The 19,415-nt window shown below is 40.2% G+C and overlaps 1 protein-coding gene and 1 long non-coding RNA gene across 2 annotated transcripts; both read right to left on the reverse strand.

Moving 5' to 3' along the window:
* Nucleotides 1–4,082: 4,082 nt before the first annotated feature.
* LOC117807085 lies at nt 4,083–5,641 on the reverse strand. Its single transcript, XR_004629906.1, has 2 exons — nt 5,472–5,641; nt 4,083–5,291 (listed from the first exon to the last, which is right to left on the reverse strand). It is a non-coding gene; the product is annotated as an uncharacterized LOC117807085 (long non-coding RNA).
* An 85-nt stretch (nt 5,642–5,726) lies between these two features.
* On the reverse strand, nt 5,727–16,259 carry LOC117807086 (L-amino-acid oxidase-like). Its single transcript, XM_034676142.1, has 8 exons — nt 16,176–16,259; nt 13,901–14,085; nt 10,663–10,886; nt 8,862–8,974; nt 8,437–8,638; nt 8,218–8,286; nt 7,915–8,051; nt 5,727–7,657 (listed from the first exon to the last, which is right to left on the reverse strand). Exons 2-8 carry the CDS (start codon nt 13,929–13,931, stop codon nt 6,859–6,861), a joined length of 1,575 nt encoding a protein of 524 aa, XP_034532033.1. The 5' UTR covers nt 13,932–14,085; nt 16,176–16,259; the 3' UTR covers nt 5,727–6,858.
* Between the last annotated feature and the right edge of the window lie 3,156 nt (nt 16,260–19,415).

Consider the following 19,415-nt stretch of genomic DNA (forward strand, 5'->3'; position numbering starts at 1 on the left):
TAGATTACATCGTCCCTCCTTACCTCGACCCCTACTCATTCCTCCTTACCTCGACCCCTACTCATCCCTCCATTCCTGGACCACTACCATCCATCTTTACCTTGACCCCTACTCAGTCATCCTTACCTCAACCCCTACTCATCCTTTCTGACCTTGATCCCAAATCATCCCTCCTTACCTTGACCCCTGCTCATTCCTCCTTTCCTTGATGCCTAATCATCCCTCCTTATCTCAACCCCTACCTGTCCCTCCTTACCTCGGGCCCTAATCATTCCTCCTAACCTCGACCCCCACTAATTTCCTCTTACCTTGACCCCTACTCATCCCTCCTTACCTCAACCCCTACTCATCCTTTCTGACCTTGATCCCAAATCATCCCTCCTTACCTCAACCCCTACCTGTCCCTCCTTACCTCCACTCTTACTCATCCCTCCTTACCTCGGGCCCTAATCATTCCTCCTTACCTCGACCCCTACTAATTTCTTCTTTCCTTGACCCCTACTCATCCCTCCTTACCTCAACCCCTAATCATCCTTCCTTCCCTTGACCCCAACTTAACCCTCCTTACCTCGACCCCAACAAATCCCTTCTTGCCTCAACCCCTACTCATTCCTCCTTACCTGGACCCATACTCATCTCTTCTTACCTTGACCCCTGCTCATTCCTCCTTTCCTTGACCCCTAATCGTCCCTCCTTACCTCAACCCCTACCTGTCCCTCCCTACCTCCACTCTTACTCATCCCTCCTTACCTTGGGCCCTAATCATTCCTCCTTACCTTGACCCCTTCTCATCCCTCCTTACCTTGACCCCTACTAATTTCTTCTTACCTTGACCCCTACTCATCCCTTCTTACCTCAACCCATACCTGTCCCTCCTTACCTCCACTCTTACTCATCCCTCCTTACCTTGACCCCTACTCATTTCTTCTTACCTTAACCTCTAATCATCCCTCCTTACCTGGACCCCTACCCATCCTTCTCTACCTTGACCACTACCTCCTACCTCTCTGCTGTTTCTACACAGAGCAGGGAAACTAGTCTGTCGTTATTAAAGAGATAAGTTTGTTTGACACACTTTCCTGTTTCTGTGAACACCCACGTTTATTTCATGTTCCCTTTCTCATTGTTGGTTATTTCCTGTTTCCTGATATTGATGTTTCTTTTTAAACAACCTATGTCTTTGTGTGTAAATATTAATGTGTATTCATATGTATTTTATTGTTGTTTTTATTCTTCCAATATTGTTTTATCTCTTTTTATTTGTTGGCTGTTGTAAAGTTTTTATCTTCTTTTTTTGTAACCTCCCTGCAGTTTTTCCTGAAACTTTCAGTGATTGTTTTCCTCATATTTTTATTTAATTTTTCGTATATTTAAATCATTTTCATGAGATACAGGTAGGAAGAGAGGCGTTAACAATCATGAGGGGTTACCTTTTGATGGTAGGTGTAAATATGAAGACAGGATATGAAGATTTGTTTTGTGGGAATGCACTTGTATAATGCCAGAAAATAGTGAATAAAGGAGTAAGATTACATATGTTTTAACTTTTTACTACTCTTTTTCCCACATGTAGAGTAAAATGTTTCAGTGCTTGTTAATGGAACTGATTGGTTTTGTTTTTTTGGTATAACTATTTCTTATATTTTACTTTTACATGATCTAAATAAAGACATCGAATCGAATCAAATTGTCTTTTAGTTTTTTCTAAAGCACTTTGTAACCCTGTTTTGAAGATTGTTATATAAATAAAGATTTTTTGTTTATTTTTTACTATTATCATTATTTTTTAAATTATTATCATTATTATTTTCTTTATTACTGTTATTATTATTAACATTATTTTATTATTATTATAATGTGCATAAACTATCAAATCTGTTTTTATCAACATTTTAACTCTTTAAAATTAAAGAATTAGGGTTGTACTTAAATAAAGACCATTACTATATTTATTGTTTTAATTGCTTTTAGTAGATTCTATGAGCTTCTATGGTTTTTATGATGTAAAGCACTTTGTAACATCTGTTTTGATAAGTGCTTTATAAATAAACTTCATTATTATTATTATTATTATTATTATTACTTTATCAAATACAGCATCAGTAATCATGGTTGGCCGTTTCCACATATGACACAATAACCTTGATAGATTAGGCTTATGAACTTGTAGTCAACAAAACTTGTGGGTTAAACATAATTAAAGAGTCATGGGACTTGCCCGTCCCATTTGCACAGTACAGCAGTTTCCTTAGGCTGATATGAAACTTCAAAGTCTTTGTCAGACCATGCCATTAATGCAGCTTTCTTATTCTGCAGCCCAACATTCAACCATCAAATCTTGGAACAAATAGTCTAAAGAGAAAGACTGAGGAGTCACACCGGGCAGGGATCGGGTAACACAGTTCTTTTAAAACACCTGAGAGAACATTCCCACTGAGCTGCTGTTTGAACTGAGACTCAGATTTTGCATGGCTCTGTCTCATTTGAATAAACACCTGTCTTAATTTGCAGCTCGTTTGAATCCTGTCAAACATGAGAGACAGATGAATCATCAGACGGGCACAGCTGTGGAAAAATCTCCACACAGGAAGTGATCCATGGGCTTCAATGTTAAATTATAATAAACCATGATAATAAATAAAAGTGTGACCTTCTGTTGAACCTTTGAACAGTCAAACTAATTATTGTTAGTGACAGACTCCTGAGGCTCACCTGCAGCTGACCCTTCACTTAAAAAAAATAAATCCTGCCATGATTTTAAATATGCAAATCTATGAAGTATAGAGTAAAGCATACAAATCTTTCATTATCGAAGCCCACGGATCACAACTGTCTGTGAATGTAAAAGTGCAGGATGATGATCAGGAACACTAACAAGGAGGTGAGTGACCTTTTGAATTCAACTACTAAATCATTTCAGATAATACTTTAAAAGCCATTTTTCTAATTATATACTCACACTCTATGCTTTATGCAAACTTGTACCCATTTTGACCATTTTTAACTTGTTATTGGCTCAAAAAAGATAAAAACATTCTCACAGTTTAATTGAATGCTCATGTCACAGGGGAATGTGTCCATTTGAAAGTTAGCTAGCATAACTCAGGGACTACATTTTAAGACCCTGCAGGTACTGGAAATAATAATCAAAAATAATCACCTTAAAATGTTAAAAATGTCATTATTTTGAAGCTCATGATCCTCAAATTAAAACTAAAAGTACATTTGACTACCAGAAACCTTGGTGTAGTCTTAGACTCAGACCTTAATTTCAGCAGCCACATTAAGACCATTACAAAGTCCGCCTACTATCACCTTCAGAATATATCAAGGGTTAAAGGACTCATGTCTCAGCAGGATGCAGAAAAACTCCTCCATGCATTTATCTTTAGCAGACTAGACTACTGTAACGGGGTCTTTACAGGACTCCCTGAAGAGTCCATCAGACGGCTGCAGCTCATACAGAATGCTGCTGCTCGAGTCCTAACAAGGACCAACAAAGTAGACCACATCACTCCAGTTCTTAGATCTCTACACTGGCTTCCTGTCTGTCAGAGAATAGACTTTAAAATCCTGCTGATGGTTTATAAAGACCTGAATGGTTTAGGCTGATCTGCTGCTACTGTATGAACCACCTGGACCTCTGAGGTCCTCAGGTCCTGGTCTGCTTTCAGTCCCTAGAGTCAGCAGGAACATGGTGAAGCAGAGTTTAGTCATTATGCTCCACATATCTGGAGCACACTCCCTGAAAGCTGCAGGTCTGCTCCACCTCTCACCTCTTTAAATCAAAGACTAAGAGCTTTTTATTTAACACTGCCTCCCTGTCTTAACTCATTTTAACTCACTTTAAATTAAAATTTTAATGTAATTTTTAACATATTTCTAATTTTCCTTTTCTTTTCTGTTTTATTATATGTGTCATTTTAATTGTGCTCTTTTATGCTTGTCTGAATGTTTCCAATGCTTTTAATGTTTTAATATAAAGCACATTGAGTTCAGCCCTCATGTATGAAATGCTCTATACAAATAAAGCTGCCTTGCCTTGCCTACCTAGCTCCAATTTAAATCTGAAGTGAGACGTCTGAATCTGAAATTTCTGACTTTATTTCTCAAATCAAACCGAATGACACTTTGTCTTTTTGAAATGCACACAGCAGAATGATAAAAGCTTTCACAGGGATCACTAACCACAGTGTGCAACAATGACACATAAATAACATGAAGCAGAATCTAAAATATAACACACAATATGAAGCAAAATATAAACAACAATGCAGTTCTTGAGTGTTCTAATAATGCCTTGCTTGGAAAAATGAAAGGTGCCATTCCATGTTGATAATATAATTATTCCTCTCTTTTCTCTATACAAGCTTTAACACACAAACCCAACATGTCAAGCAACTCCTCTTCCTCTTCCTCCTCCTACTTTGAGATCCACTGTGCAGAGTCTCTGGAGGGACTTTACATCTCCACTGCCTACATCATCACCAGGACCCTCCTCCTCCTCCCTCTCAGCATCTTCGTCCTCCATCTGGGTCACCGACAATGGCTGCAGCAGCGCTCCTTTGCAACAACAAGCCACTCAGATATCTTCACCTTCCACACGGTTGCTCTGGAGATGATCTCTGCGCTGGGGGCCGTCGTCTACACATGCGGCAGATTCAGTAGCACTTACTGGATGGTGATAGTAGGGACGTATATGTGCACTATCGTTGTGCCTGGACAGGTATGCTTTCACTGTTTGACCTGTGTGGAGAGATACCTGGCTGTTATTCACCCTGTCATGTACCTGAAGCTGAGGCAGTCTGGTGGGGTCAGGATCAGGAACATCAGCACAGTGTGTGTTTGGCTCTTCTCCCTCTCATGGAGTGGACTGATAAGTCTGTGGATCAATTTAATTTCAGAAAGTGTTTTCTTCTGCCTCTTCATCATCTCTTTAATAATCGTCTCTTTCTGCAGCCTTCGTGTTCTCTGTGTTCTGATTCGTCCAGGGCCGGGGGAAGTGGGCGGGAACAGGGACAGGGTCGATCAATCAAAGCAGAAGGCGTTCCACACCATCGTGGTGATCCTGGCAGTGCTGTGGTTGTGGTTTGCAGCCTTTCTTGTCGGCCTTGCTGTCGACAAATCAACACCTCTTGGTGACAATCAGGGATGTGTGGTGCTGATATCTTCAAACTGGTTTGGTCTGCCCAGCTCTTTAGTCCTACCTCTGCTGTTTCTACACAGAGCAGGGAAACTAGTCTGTTTTCATTAACCTGGAGGTTTTATTAGATTAAATCATCCCTCCTTACCTCGATCCCTACTCATCCCTCCATTCCTGGATCCCTACCATCCTTCTCTACCTTGACCCCTACTCATCCCTTCTTACCCCAACTCCTACTCATCCCTCTATTCCTGGACCCCTACTCATCCCTCTATTCCTGGACCCCTACCATCCTTCTCTACCTTGACCCCTATTCATCCATCTCAACCTCGATCCCTACTCATCCCTCCATTCCTGGACCCCTACCATCCTTCTCTACCTTGACCCCTACTCATCCCTTCTAACCCCAACTCCTACTCATTCCTCTATTCCTGGACCCCTACCATCCTTCTCTACCTTGACCCCTACTCATCCCTTCTTACCCCAACTCCTACTCATCCCTCTATTACTGGACCCCTACCATGCGTCTCTACCTTGACCCCTATTCATCCTTCTCTACCTCAACCCCTACTCATCCCTCCATTACTGGACCCCTACCATCTGTCTCTACCTTGACCCCTATTCATCCTTCTCTACCTCAACCCCTACTCATCCCTCCATTAGTGGACCCCATTGCTGGACCCCTACCATCCTTCTCTACCTTGACCCCTACTCATCCCTCCTTACCTCAGCCCCTGCTCATCCCTCCTTACCTCGACCCCTACTCATCCCTCCTTACCTCAACCCCTACCTGTCCCTCCTTACCTAAATCCCTAATCATCCCTCCTCACCTCAACCCCTACCTGTCCCTCCTTACCTTGACTCCTTACTCCTCCCTCCTTACCTTGACCCCTACTCATCACTCGTTACCTTAACCCCTAATCATCCTTCCTTTCCTGGACCCCTACCCATCCTTCTCTACCTTGACCACTACTCATCGCTCCTTGCCTTGACCCCTACCTGTCCCTTCTTACCTTGAGGCCTAATCACCCTTCTTTTCCTGGACCCCTACAATTTCCTTCTTACCTCAAGCCCTACTGGTCCCTCCTTACCTCGTCCTCTACTCATCCCTTCTTCCCTTGATCCTTTAGCTTACTTAAATCTAATTCTTAAAACCTGAATGTAGTTAACTCAGGGTCACTTTAGTTAAGTTAATTAATTACTTGCTTACAATAAGTCCTCTGTTGACATCTGAGATCTCCCTACCTGTCCACATGCTCATAAGTGGAATGTCAGAGCCAGAGGCAGGAAGAGCCCCCCCCCCCACCCCCCTTCTCTTAATGTGCATACAGGAAAATCCACGGCAGGGAGAGCATCAGCAAAGTACAGAGCAGGCATCAGTGACGATATACGACGCTGGTAAAATCAGACACAGAAGAAAAGGCGGGGACTGGGGTGGAGGCGGTTTGCAAAGAAAGCAGGAAGCAGCTTAAATAGACGGCCTGAACTAACCTTATGTTGAATTTCTGTTCTCTGATTTTGTATTGATCACAGCTTCTTGTTGTAAACATTTGTCAATGTTAGTTATTGTAATTGGACGACTCTTGTTGATTATAATAAATTAAATCTTAAAGGAAGATTTTCTCATTGTTGTATGTTCTTTCTAACGTACCTTTTGTATCTCATATCACATAGACCTCATCACAACCCTCCTTAATCCTCCTGGATATAAAATCCTAGAGCTCCTCTTTGTGTTGAGTTTTATCCTCCTCTTTGTGCGCCGCTAAGTTAATGTTTGTAGCCGCCCTGATAGCAGATTTCATAGACGTCTCAATCCAAGCATGAGGGAAGGCTGTGTGTTCCCCAGCAAAGTGCACCCTGCCCTCACTCCTGAAGAGCTCTCTAGAGTACTCTAAATGCTGATAGGGGGTGAACAGAGCGAAGGCACCCATGCTGTAAGGATCTGCAGTCCACTTTTTCACCTTCACCCCTGTGCACAGAGACCTGACGTGTTTGCCGTGGATCTTTTCCAAGTCTCTCAGAACCAGATCTTTCAGGTCTTCATCACTTGCGCCTAAGAAGAGGAGGGAGTCATCGGACCAGGTGTAGGAGGCCAGGAGGACTCCGATGGTCTCGTTCTGGAAACCGTGGCTGGGGTAGTAGATGTATCGAGAGGGCCCATCTGTGATGCTCTTCCCTCCATGGATGCCGTCGTCCTCCCAGAACTTCTTGCTGAAGGTGAGGATGATTTTAGTGGAGCTCTCATAGTGGACCCCTCTCAGGGCCTCCATCTTTTTGAAGGAGAGGGACGGATTGAAGTCGATGTAGAGGGACGCTTTGGCTGTAGTCGTCACCAGGACAAAGTCAGCAGGAAGGTCTGTCTGGCAGCCCTCGTTCCCCGTCTGATATGACACAATCACTCCCTTATCTGATTGGCTGATGTGTTTAACCTTGGAGTTCAGGAGGATGGGGACATCAAGAACGTTTAAGAAAGCTGTGGTCAGGAGATCTGACCCACCGGTCACTTCATCGTATCTGCAGAGGAAACACTTCAGCATGAGTTGATGTTTAGTTTAGTTTTTTCTTTGTGTTTCTTGCATTACCTGCCGGTCCTCTGGGAATGTTCTCATTAAAGGGGAAGAGCTCACCGGCACTCATTGTGGCTACCAGGAGCACTAGTGTACTGTAACTCATATGACCCCACTTCAAAAACACTGATATATCCCTTTAATGATAACCTCACATCTTTTGGACGTGTTAATGCACCAATGTTGAAATGAAACCGATCTTACATGGTCTTGTCGCTGACGTCACTCTCGAGGTAGATCAACTCAGTCAGGGCCAGATGCATGAGGCTCTGTTCATTCAGCAGATCTCCAATCATCTCCACCGCCTCTGTACTCAAACCACCTTCCTCCTTCAGGTACTCCTGCAAACATTTATATTTCAGTCACATGTGTTTGACTTTTACCTTCAATCTGAAGACTTGAACAGTCAAATGCATGTTCTTCTTTTCAATCTTGAGAACAATTGCATTGAAAGGAGATAACTCCCAGCAAAAGGTGTTCTCTCAAACATTCATGAGAGCACATTACCTTCACAGAATAGTGATCGTATTTCTGTAGAGCAGCTTTGCAGCCTTCTGCAATCACTTCATCTTTCACCTGTAGAGAGCATCAGAACATCAGAGCATCAGAACATCAGCTGGACCACCAGAGGAAGGAAAAGATGCTCTGACATGAACTGACAGATTCCTCCAGAGAGACCGTGTACTCTCTCTTTGTTTTCTTTTACACACACACACACACACACACCTTCTTTAAAGCTTGCTGCAGCAGCTTTTCAGCCGACTTCCCCCTCTCACTTCTTGACAGATTGTACTTCAGGATGTCAGGGTTTGCTTCCACCGCGTACGTCCTCTTCCGCAGCCCGTGGACCATGTAGAAGGTGTTCGGGTCATACATGCTGAATTTATTCAGCTTGACCCCAAGTTCTTTAGCAACCCAGCGGACGATGCTATGAAGAGATTAGATAGATTATTATGGTTACATGTTAAGTCAGGTAAAATCTGACATGATGGAGTAGAGTTGGAAACTGTTAACTGCAGTGTGTTTAAAGGAGAGTTGAAAGCTTGAGTTTCTCTCAGCAGTAAGGTGTTTCTGCTGAATCAAGGAACATTTTATGTCCAGCTGAAAGTACAAAAACTTTTGTTTCAGAGCAAACTGAAGTTTAAACTCACTGGTGGAAACTTGGTATCCTCATGGCTCCCATCTCAGCATACCAGCCCTCTTCTTCATTTCTGTAGGTCTCTACTCGTCCTCCAACACGACCACTGGCCTCAACTATAGTTACCTTTACACATAGACAGATACAGTGAGTGCCAAACTGACCCACTGGGATCCTGTCTTTCCCTCTCTCTCCTCTCTCTGCCTGTCTCTCACTTTAACTCTCCCTGTCCCATTAAAGTTACTAACCATAGACCTTTCTGGAGTCCCTGAGCTCCCTTGTCTCATAGGTTCCTCTGGATCTCTGCTGTAGATTCCTTTTTTGGGGTCTGTTATTCATCCTTTCTTTCTCTCTGTCCTTCTTTCTTTACTTCTTTCTCTTTTTTATTCCTTCTTACTTTTTCCTTTCATTACTTTCTTTCTCTCTTTTCTTCAATTTTCTTTCATTCCGCCTTTCTTGCTTTCTCTCCTTCTTTCTTTTATTTTTTCTTTCTTTCTTTCTTTCTTTCTTTCTTTCTTTCTTTCTTTCTTTTCTTTCTTTCTTTCTTTCATTCATTACGTCCTTTTTGCTTTCTCTCCTTTCTTTCTTTCTTTCTTTCTTTCTTTCTTTCTTTCTTTCTTTCTTTCTTTCTTTCTTTCTTTCTTTCTTTCTTTCATTCCCCATTCCTTTCATTACTTTCTTTCTCTCTTTTCTTCAATTTTCTTTCATTCCGCCTTTCTTGCTTGCTCTCCTTCTTTCTTTCTTTCTTTCTTTCTTTCTTTCTTTCTTTCTTTCTTTCTTTCTTTCTTTCTTTTCTTTCTTCTTTTCTTCATTCATTACGCTCTTTTTGCTTGTCTCTCCTTTTCTTTCTTTCTTTCTTTCTTTCTTTTTATTTCTTTCTTTCTTTCTGTCTTTCTTTCTTTCTTTCTTGGTTTCTTTCTTTCTTTCTTTCTTTCATTCCCCATTCCTTTCATTCCTCTCTTTTTCTCTTTCATTCCATCCTTCTTGCTTTCTCTCCTTTCTTGCTTTCTTTACTTCTTTCTCTTTTTTATTCCTTCTTACTTTTTTCTTTCTTTCTTTCTTTCTTTCTTTCCTTTTTCCTTTTATTACTTTCTTTCTCTCTTTTCTTCAATCTTTCTTTCCTTCATTCCGTCCTTTTTGCTTTCTCTCCTTTCTTTTCTTTTTTCTTTCTTTACTTCTTTCTTTCTCTCTTTGTTCTTTCCATGTTTCTTGATCCTTTGTCTCCTTTTCTTATCCCGTCCTTTCCTCCTGTCCCTCCTTCCCCATTACTTCTCCTCTTTTTCTTTCTTCTGGTCTCCCTCTCTTCTCTCTTTTCTTAGACCTTTCTTGAGTCCCTGAGCTCCCTTGTCCCGTAGGTTCCTCTGGATCTCTGCTGCTGTGGACGTGGTCCAGACTCCAGCTGCTACAACTACTACTATCCGTCTCCCCACTATCATCTCTCTCTCTCTTCACCTCCCTCTATCCCTCTCTCCAACACGGTCTCAGCAGATGTGTGTCTAACATGAGTCTGGTCCTGCTGGAGGTTTCTGCCTGTTAAAGGAAGTTTGTCCTTGCCACTGTAACTTGCTAAATGCTGCAAAGTGCTCTGCTCATGGTGGATTAAGATGAGATCAGACTGAGTCCTGTCTGGAAGATGGGACTGGATCTGATCCGGTCTTGATGTTGGGTCTTTGTTAATAATAGAACATAAAGTGCGGTCTAGACCTGCTCTGTTTGGAAAGAGTCTGAGGAGAACATTTGTTGTGATTTGGTGCTTTATAAATAAAGTTTGATTGTAAAGTGTGTTGCAGTTCTGTAGCTCTCATCACTTCTACCTTGTGTCCTGCGTCTTGCAGTAATTTGGCAGCGGTCAGTCCAGCAGCTCCAGCTCCAACAACCACAACATGATGAGATGTGTTCATGTGTGGGAGACCGGTCTTCACAGTGTGCAGCAGTTTATTATAATCTTTGTCCTTTAAACAATCGGACAGGTGTTCCTTCAGTGTGACGGCTGCAGGGCTGCAGCAGCACAGGCTGAGCAGAATCAGAACAACAGTATCTGGAAACACAGCAAGAAAAGAAACACACATTTCACTCCAAGAGGAAACTCTCTTTTTGAATTACCCCTCTCCATCTTGTGATAGTCACTCACTTTCATCCTTGTTATATTGAGTTTATACTAAGAAATATTAAACCATGTGTTACAAGGTGTTTTTTTATTTAGTTCAGAAATGACTTACATTGTAATGCTTTGAAATGTTTTTGGGGTCTGTTATTCATCCTTTCTTTCTTTCTTTCTTTCTTTCTTTCTTTCTTTCTTTCTTTCTTTCTTTCTTTCTTTCTTTCTTTCTTTCTTCTTTCTTTCTTTCTTTCTTTCTTTCTTTCTTTCTTTCTTTCTTTCTTTCTTTCTGTACTTCTGTACTTCTGTACTTCTCTCTTTCCTTCTTTCTTCCTTCTTTCTTTCTCTCTTTTATTCCTTTTTCCTTTCTTTCCTTCCTTCCTTCCTCCCATCTTTCATTCTTTCCTTCTTTCTTGCTCTCTTTCTTTCCTTCCTTCTTTCTTTCTTTCTTTCTTTCTTTCTTGTTTTCTTCATTCTTTCATTCCCTTTGCATATCATTCCTTTCTTTCTCTCTTTGCTCTTTCCTTTCCTTCTCTGTTTAATTATTTTTTCTTTCTTTCTTTCTTTTATTCCTTTTTCCTTTTATTACTTTCTTTCTCTCTTTTCTTCAATTTTCTTTCATTCCGCCTTTCTTGCTTTCTCTCCTTCTTTCTTTTATTTTTTCTTTCTTTACTCTTTCTCTTTTATTAATCTTTCTTTCTTTCTCTCTTTTTCATCCCTTCAGTCTTTCTTTCTTTACTTCTCTCTTTTCTTCTTAATTTCTTTCTTTCTTTCTTTCTTTCTTTCTTTTCTTCTTTCTTTCTTTATTTCATTCCTTCTTTCTTTCTTCTTTTTTCCTTCTTTCTTTCTTTCTTTCTTTCTTTCTTTCTTTCTTTCTTTCTTTCTTTCTTTCTTTCTTGGTTTCTTTCTTGGTTTCTTTCTTTCTTTCTTTACTTCTTTCTCTTTCTTTCTTTCCCCGTTCCTTCCTTTCTCTGTTTTATTAATCTTTCTTTCTTTCTTGGTTTCTTTCTTGGTTTCTTTCTTTCTTTCTTTCTTTCTTGGTTTCTTTCTTTCTTGGTTTCTTTCTTTCTTTCTTTCTTTCTTTCTTTCTTTCTTTCTTGGTTTCTTTCTTTCTTTCTTTCTTTCTTTCTTTCTTTCTTGGTTTCTTTCTTTCTTTCTTTCTTTCTTTCTTTCTTTCTTTCTTTCTTTCTTTCTTTCTTTCTTTCTTGTTTTCTTCATTCCCTTTTCCTTTCATTCCTTTCTTTCTCTCTTTGCTCTTCCCACGTTTCTTCATCCTTTATGTCTCCTTTTCTTTTCCCCTCCTTTCCTTCACCATTTATTCTCCTCTAGATTTGTCACTAGTGCCTTTTTTGAAAAAGAGTCTCTAGAGGGGTCTGAGAACTCCCTAAAAATAGTGACAAAGTTCCTAAGTTGGCAACACTGGACCCTAGTCCTGGCAGCAGTGTCAGTGTCAGACTGTCTAGATGGGAGGGAACATTGAGACTGACATGCTGTCTGCCTGAATCAGCTTGGAGGCGTCACTCTGTTTATGAAAATGTCAGAGCCCATTGGGGAAATGAAGTTCATGCTTGGCATGTGATCAGCTTAAGAAGTCAGTGATGTGCTGTAATGCTGTACTTTAACTCTTCCTGTCCCATTAAAGTTACTAACCATAGACCTTTCTGGAGTCCCTGAGCTCCCTTGTCTCGTAGGTTCCTCTGGACCTCTGCTGTAGATTCCTTTTTTGGGTCTGTCATTCATCATTTCTTTCTTTCATTCTTTCCTTCTTTCTTGCTCTCTTTCTTTCTTTCTTTCTTTCTTTCTTTCTTTCTTTCTTTCTTGTTTTCTTCATTCTTTCATTCCCTTTGCATATCATTCCTTTCTTTCTCTCTTTGCTCTTTCCTTTCCTTCTCTGTTTAATTATTTTTTCTTTCTTTCTTTCTTTCTCTCTTTTCTTCATTTTTCTTTCATTCCGCCTTTCTTGCTTTCTCTCCTTCTTTCTTTTATTTTTTCTTTCTTTACTTCTTTCTCTGTTTTATTAATCTTTCTTTCTTTCTCTCTTTTTCATCCCTTCAGTCTTTCTTTCTTTACTTCTCTCTTTTCTTTCTTTCTTTCTTTCTTTCTTTCTTTCTTTCTTTCTTTCTTTACTTCTTTCTCTTTCTTTCTTTCCCCGTTCCTTCCTTTCTCTGTTTTATTAATCTTTCTTTCTTGGTTTCTTTCTTTCTTGGTTTCTTTCTTTCTTTCTTTCTTTCTTTCTTTCTTTCTTTCTTTCTTTCTTTCTTTCTTGGTTTCTTTCTTGGTTTCTTGGTTTCTTTCTTTCTTTCTTTCTTTCTTTCTTTCTTTCTTGTTTTCTTCATTCCCTTTTCCTTTCATTCCTTTCTTTCTCTTTTTGCTCTTTCCACGTTTCTTCATCCTTTATGTCTCCTTTTCTTTTCCCCTCCTTTCCTTCACCATTTATTCTCCTCTAGATTTGTCACTAGTCCCTTTTTTGAAAAAGAGTCTCTAGAGGGGTCTGAGAACTCCCTAAAAATAGTGACAAAGTTCCTAAGTTGGCAACACTGGACCCTAGTCCTGGCAGCAGTGTCAGTGTCAGACTGTCTAGATGGGAGGGAACATTGAGACTGACATGCTGTCTGCCTGAATCAGCTTGGAGGCGTCACTCTGTTTATGAAAATGTCAGAGCCCATTGGGGAAATCAAGTTCATGCTTGGCATGTGATCAGCTTAAGAAGTCAGTGATGTGCTGTATTGCTGTTCTTCTGCTTTTCAGAAGGTTTTCATGTGTGAAGTGTAGTTTTTAAAACAGGATGATGAAACTCAGAGAAGGAACTCCTTCTTCCTTAAAGTGTACAAACCGCAGACGGGGAAGAAGATCAAGGAGCAGACTTTTAAAAGATACGTTTTTTGGATTGTTGTCAAACCTCGTAGTTCCCAAAGTAGAACATGTTAGAAACTCTGCGATTGCTTAATACTCACATGATTTCCACTTCACAGAGCCTGGATCCATTGCGGTTGTTTGGTTGTTCCTGTTTTTTGTGAGAGAATCAGGAAGTCAGAGCGTTTTGATCCTCTAAACTTTGAACTGAAGTTACTTCTGAGACAGTGACGGTTATCTTTCACTCTCTGATGATGCACGTTTCGCTTGTTCGAAGAGGAGAAATCTGAGGAAAAGGAACATTAGAAGTTAGTCTTTGTAAGATTTCTTAAAGTAAGACGTAATATTTAGAAAACTGTGATCTTAAAATGATCAGGGAAAACTTATTTTAATTAATATTGTCCCAGTATTTTAAAGCTTAGTGTCTCAGAATAAGACAGGAATGATAACAATTAATATTTTTTCACTCAAAAAAATATTTCTGCACTAATACATTTCAACTTCTTCATTTGAGATATATTCACCTCAATGTGAGTTGTATTATAGCAGCACTTCTCTAGGTTTAAGACCATCTTGTTCTTGAAATAAGATGACAAAGTTGAATTGTCTCATGTTGAGATATAATGTCTTCTCATAGTGAGCTGGATATACTAATATTCAGTCATGTTGTTCTTTAGGAGAAGACAGCTCTGCTCTAAAGGAGCTGTTTCATTGTGTGCATGGAGTTTGAGGAGGAAGATTTCTATCTGATTTAAAGAAACAGTGTCTGAAAACTGAAACCCACCCTTAAAAACAACAACTTCTCTTTCATTCTTTCTTTCTTTCTTTCTTTCTTTCTTTCTTTCTTTCTTTCTTTCTTTCTTTCTTTCTTTCTTTCTTTCTTTCTTTCTTTCTTTCTTTCTTTCTTTCTTTCTTTCTTTCTTTCTTTCTTTCTTTCTTTCTTTCTTTCTCTCTTTCTTTCTTTCTCTCTTTCTTTCTTTCTCTCTTTCTTTCTTTCTTTCTTCCTTTCTTCCTTTCTTTCTTTTTTCTTTCTTTCTTACTTTCTTTCTTTCTTTCTTTCTTTCTTTTTCTTTCTTACTTTCTTTCTTTCTTTCTTTCTTTCTTTCTTTCTTTCTTTCTTTCTTTCTTTCTTTCTATCTTTCTTCCTTTCTTCCTTTCTTTCTTTTTTCTTTCTTTCTTTCTTTTTTCTTTCTTTCTTTCTTTCTTTCTTTCTTTCTTTCTTTCTTTCTTTCTCTCTTTCTTCCTTTCTTTCTTTCTTTCTTTCTTTCTTTCTTTCTTTCTTTCTTCCTTTCTTTCTTTCTGTTGTTAAACTTTTAAATGTTAAATGTTAAATAAACCTTGTTTCTTCTAAATTAAAACTCAAAACAAGATCATTTCAAGATTGTTTGACTGAACAAGATATTTAAGATGTCTTAAAACAAGTCCCTCTATCTCACTCAAATGTTACTTGTTTATCTTAAATCAAGAGGGAGAAGACATTTAGACTAAACATGAGAATATTTCACTTGGTCAGATTTTGAGTTTTTGGAGTGTAATCATCAAACCATCACCAGGCCTAACCTCTCCCTCCAGCCATGATCTTACCAAACACAGGATCTTATCTGGTCTGTTCAGACTGCAGACTGCTTTCCCACAGTTTATAAATCAGGCAACTCAAGTTTAGTTAACCATGCCAACAAATTATCAATTTTTTTTTTTATGGAGCGGTTAAAACAAGTTCTCCAAGTCACTTAACCTTTATAGAACTTCACTCTACTGTATCAGGCCTACAGATCTGACACTATGATTCATCTGATTGACACTTCAAGGCTTCAAATCGAAGGAGAGCTGGATGAGGACAGAAATGTCAACTTTATAATCCTGCAGGAGACTTGTTCATCAAACATTAAAATAATCAGTTTAATGTGAATTATCTCACAAGACATGTGGAATCAACTATTTTATTGAAGCTGTGCACGTAAATCATTTTTAATCAGTACAGTCATCCCTAATTTAATATTTTCTGTTAGCTCATTTATGTATTTACCTTGGTAGACAGGTAATAGGGAGGGATAATGTATAGTGAGAAGGTGGTTATTGGAATTAGAATCTCCTCAGGGTGAGATATGACCTCTTCACCTTGTGTCAGGGTCCTGCTCACCCTTCAGGGTTTCTAATTTGCAGTTTGACAAATCAAATTCATCAGTAGGATTTTTTATTTTACATATATTTTCATTTGACATCAATCCTAGACATCTGCCTTTTGAACCAAACTTCTCCAGGCTGTGAAAATGTCTCATTATTTTAGAAGTAGAACTAAAAACAAACTTCCTAACCCTGTGTTTTTATGGTGATATTTAAATGATACTTATTTAAAATGAGATCACAGATTCTTACCTTTGAGGAGCTTGTACTTGGGAAGTATCCTGGTGCAGTGATCTGGGGTGGATTCACTTCAGGCCTTTTATACTTCCTGTGTCATGAGTCCTGGGATTATTCGATCACCGGACTGTCCTGACCACGATGTGCCTGACTTCACATTTTTTGAATCCCTGCTTTCATTTTGAACATCTCTTCTAACTAATGTCTCATGATCAGAGGGAAATTTTGGATTACTCAATGTCATCATCAGGGAGGTTTGGTCTTATGGGGAACTTGGGAAATGAACTGCATTGAGAAAGTGCATCAAGTATGTATCATCGTTGACTGTGTTTATTTTGTTCTAGGTTACTAACCAGACTGTTCATTCCAACAAAGTGTGAGAAACACAACGTTTGATAGATTCAACCCAGTTAAACTTTAAAGGACCCAAACTATTACTATATATATATAATTTATATTTTGGGGCTTTTTCACCTTTATTTGTTAGGACAGCTGAAGAGAGACAGGAAATGTGGGGAGTAGAGAGAGGGGGATGACATGCAGGAGATGGTCGACCGACTGGGAATCAAACCGGCAACCTCTGTGACAAGGATTATAGCCTCTATACGTGGGACACTTAGACCGCTAGGCCACCAGTGCCCCAACTATGACTATATTTTATACCCAAAGAGACTTAAGTCAAGCTAAATGATCATGCAACACAACCTCATTTTACTGATTATTATTGTGTCTAATGATGTAAAACTTGAAACTACAGAGAAGTATAAACCAGAATCCTTCACCCTTATGTTGAAGGGATGTTGTTGCTGTGGAGTACAGAAGCCATGAGAGGTCACAGATCTCTTCACCCTCTTGAGTAACTTCCTGTGGTTTTCTTGAGATCTTCACTCATTCATCTCATCTCGGAATAACAAAGCTGTTTTTCCATAAAACAGATTCCCTTATTTCTTGATTTCAGGCTCACTTTCTGGTTCTCTTGGAAACAGGCTGCTCATTGTGAAAGGCCGGCTATGATTCATGATCATGTTACAGTAAAGGCGTACATCACACAGGTCCGCGCCCAGGCATGTTTCGGCCCTAATGTCCGGTTTGTGTAACTAGTGTGAGTGCTCTGTAACGTACAACTGATTGTCACCTTGTATAACATTTGTAGTTATTAACCAGCTCTCTTACTGATCTTCCGGTGGGTTTTTAAAGGTGTGTGAACCGCAGAGCTCAGAGAAGAAGAGGTCAAAGTATTGAAAGTTTTTTCAGACCCTACTGTTACAACCAGCCCTGCTCCTGTCATTCTATCCATCCCCACTCCTGAGATTCCATCCAGCCAAGACATGGAGCCCTCTGTCCCTGGTCAAATGCCAAGCCCTGGTTCTTCAGCGATAACCTCAGACTTGGAACCAGAAGAGACAACTGAGTCTGAGCTAGAGCCTGGCACCAAGACTCAAATTAAAAAGCCCAACTTGTATTGTTTCAGACAGGACTGGTTGAAAGAATTTCCCTGGCTGAGGTATGACAAAGGACAGAACACAATGCACTGTGTTCACTGAGTGTGGTCAGAATATGGCAGGTACTAGTGCATTCGTAGGCGGGTCAACAACGTGCAAGCCGTCCAAGCAAATTGACCCAGACATCCCTCTCCCCAGCAACACCTCTCCATCTCCACCCACCCATCCATCCATCCATCCATCCATCCATCCATCCATTTTCATCCGCTTATCCAGGGTCGGGTCGTGGAGGTAGCAGTCCAAGCAAACTGACCCAGACATCCCTCTCCCCAGCAACACTTTCCAGCTCCTCCTGGGGAATCCTGAGGTGATCCCAGACCAGGCGGGAGATATAATCCCTCCACTGAGTTCTGGGTCTACCCCGGGGCCTTCTCCCAGTTGGACGTGCCCGGAACACCTCTAAAGGGGGGCGTCCGGGAGGCGTCCTTATCAGACGCCCGAACCACCTCAGCTGACTCCTGTAGACGCGGAGGAGCAGCGGCTCTACTCAGAGCTCCCTCTGGATGTCTGAACTCCTGACCCTCTCTCTAAAGCTGAGTCCAGACCCCCTTCAGAGGACACTCATTTCAGCCGCTTGTATCTGAGATCTTATCCTTTCAGTCAAGACCCACAGCTCATGATCACCGGTGAGGGTTGGAATTGGCCACCCTGAAATTCTTAAACATAATTGGCTGTTTGTCATGTCAGAGGCATTACTTATATTCAGATCAGCTGTTGTGTTTCAGCGAGCTGCAGAGACAGGAGTTTCTGTGGATTTGAATATTGTTTTTGTTGATGCTTTGACTTTAAACAATCATCTTCATTTTGAGTCCTTAAAGAGTTCAGCAGATTGAAATGTTGACACTCTGTCGAGTTACATTTTCAGTGTTAACTTTAGAAATCTACAAAGATGTTAAATTATTTTATAAAAATAAGTTAAAGTAGATGTGATTAGTGGAAGTAACCCTCCTAGGTTTGGGGTAAGGCCCTAATGTTTTCCACATCTGACCAACCCTTCAACAGTCAGTGCCTCAGTTTGGCCCCCCAAGTCAAAACTGTGGATCAGGTCCTCTGAGGAATCAGAAATGATAATCAAATTTAATGTTGCATACAACATTTTCTTTTTATATATAATTGTGCATCAAATAAAGAGCATTTCTGGACACCTTATTTTTGTTTAAAAATCATTCTCTTTATATGAAAGTTACGGAGAGCGATGAAAAGGTGACTTTATAGTGTTAAAGGTGACATATCATGCAAAATGGACTTTTTAATGGTTCTCTACCTGAAATTTCCCTGGCATGTCTACAAACCCCCCGATAATGAAAAGACTCCATTCTGCCCCTGTTCTGATTTCTCCACCTTTCTGTAAATGTGTGCTGAAACCAGCCGTTTCAGTTTTCAGTGTTTTTCATACGTCACAACGCCATCCGGTCTGTAACAGGAAGTCAGAGCTCGGAGCTTGTTCAGCCCATAGACTGTATAAAATACAACTCAACCCCTCCTCCGTTTTTCATTCCCTGCACACATGTGTGCTAACAAGGAGCTTAGGAGGGAGGCATGCTAGTTGTAGGCTGTCTTAATAAACACAAAGGTCGCTTTGACTCCCCACGTCTGCAGATTTGAAGATCTAGTGGATGATTTTTAGTTTTCATGGATAAGTGCTAGCGCTAGTTAGCATAGCCACATAGCTACATGTTGGTAGCTGTGTACCAAGACACACGTCGACATGCTGACAAATAAAACAACAAGAAACACTAAATCTGTGACCAAT

Source organism: Notolabrus celidotus, chromosome 23 (genome assembly GCF_009762535.1).
Source record: "Notolabrus celidotus isolate fNotCel1 chromosome 23, fNotCel1.pri, whole genome shotgun sequence".
Lineage (NCBI taxonomy): Eukaryota > Metazoa > Chordata > Actinopteri > Labriformes > Labridae > Notolabrus > Notolabrus celidotus.

Coding starts and splice junctions, on each gene's coding strand:
- LOC117807086 (XM_034676142.1), bottom strand. CDS start 13,931: ATGGATCCAGGCTCTGTGAAGTGGAAATCAT. Junction 8,975..10,662: donor TGCAAGACGCAGGACACAAG/GTAGAAGTGATG, acceptor CTATGTGTAAAG/GTAACTATAGTTGAGGCCAG. Junction 8,639..8,861: donor AGGATACCAAGTTTCCACCA/GTGAGTTTAAAC, acceptor ATCTCTTCATAG/CATCGTCCGCTGGGTTGCTA.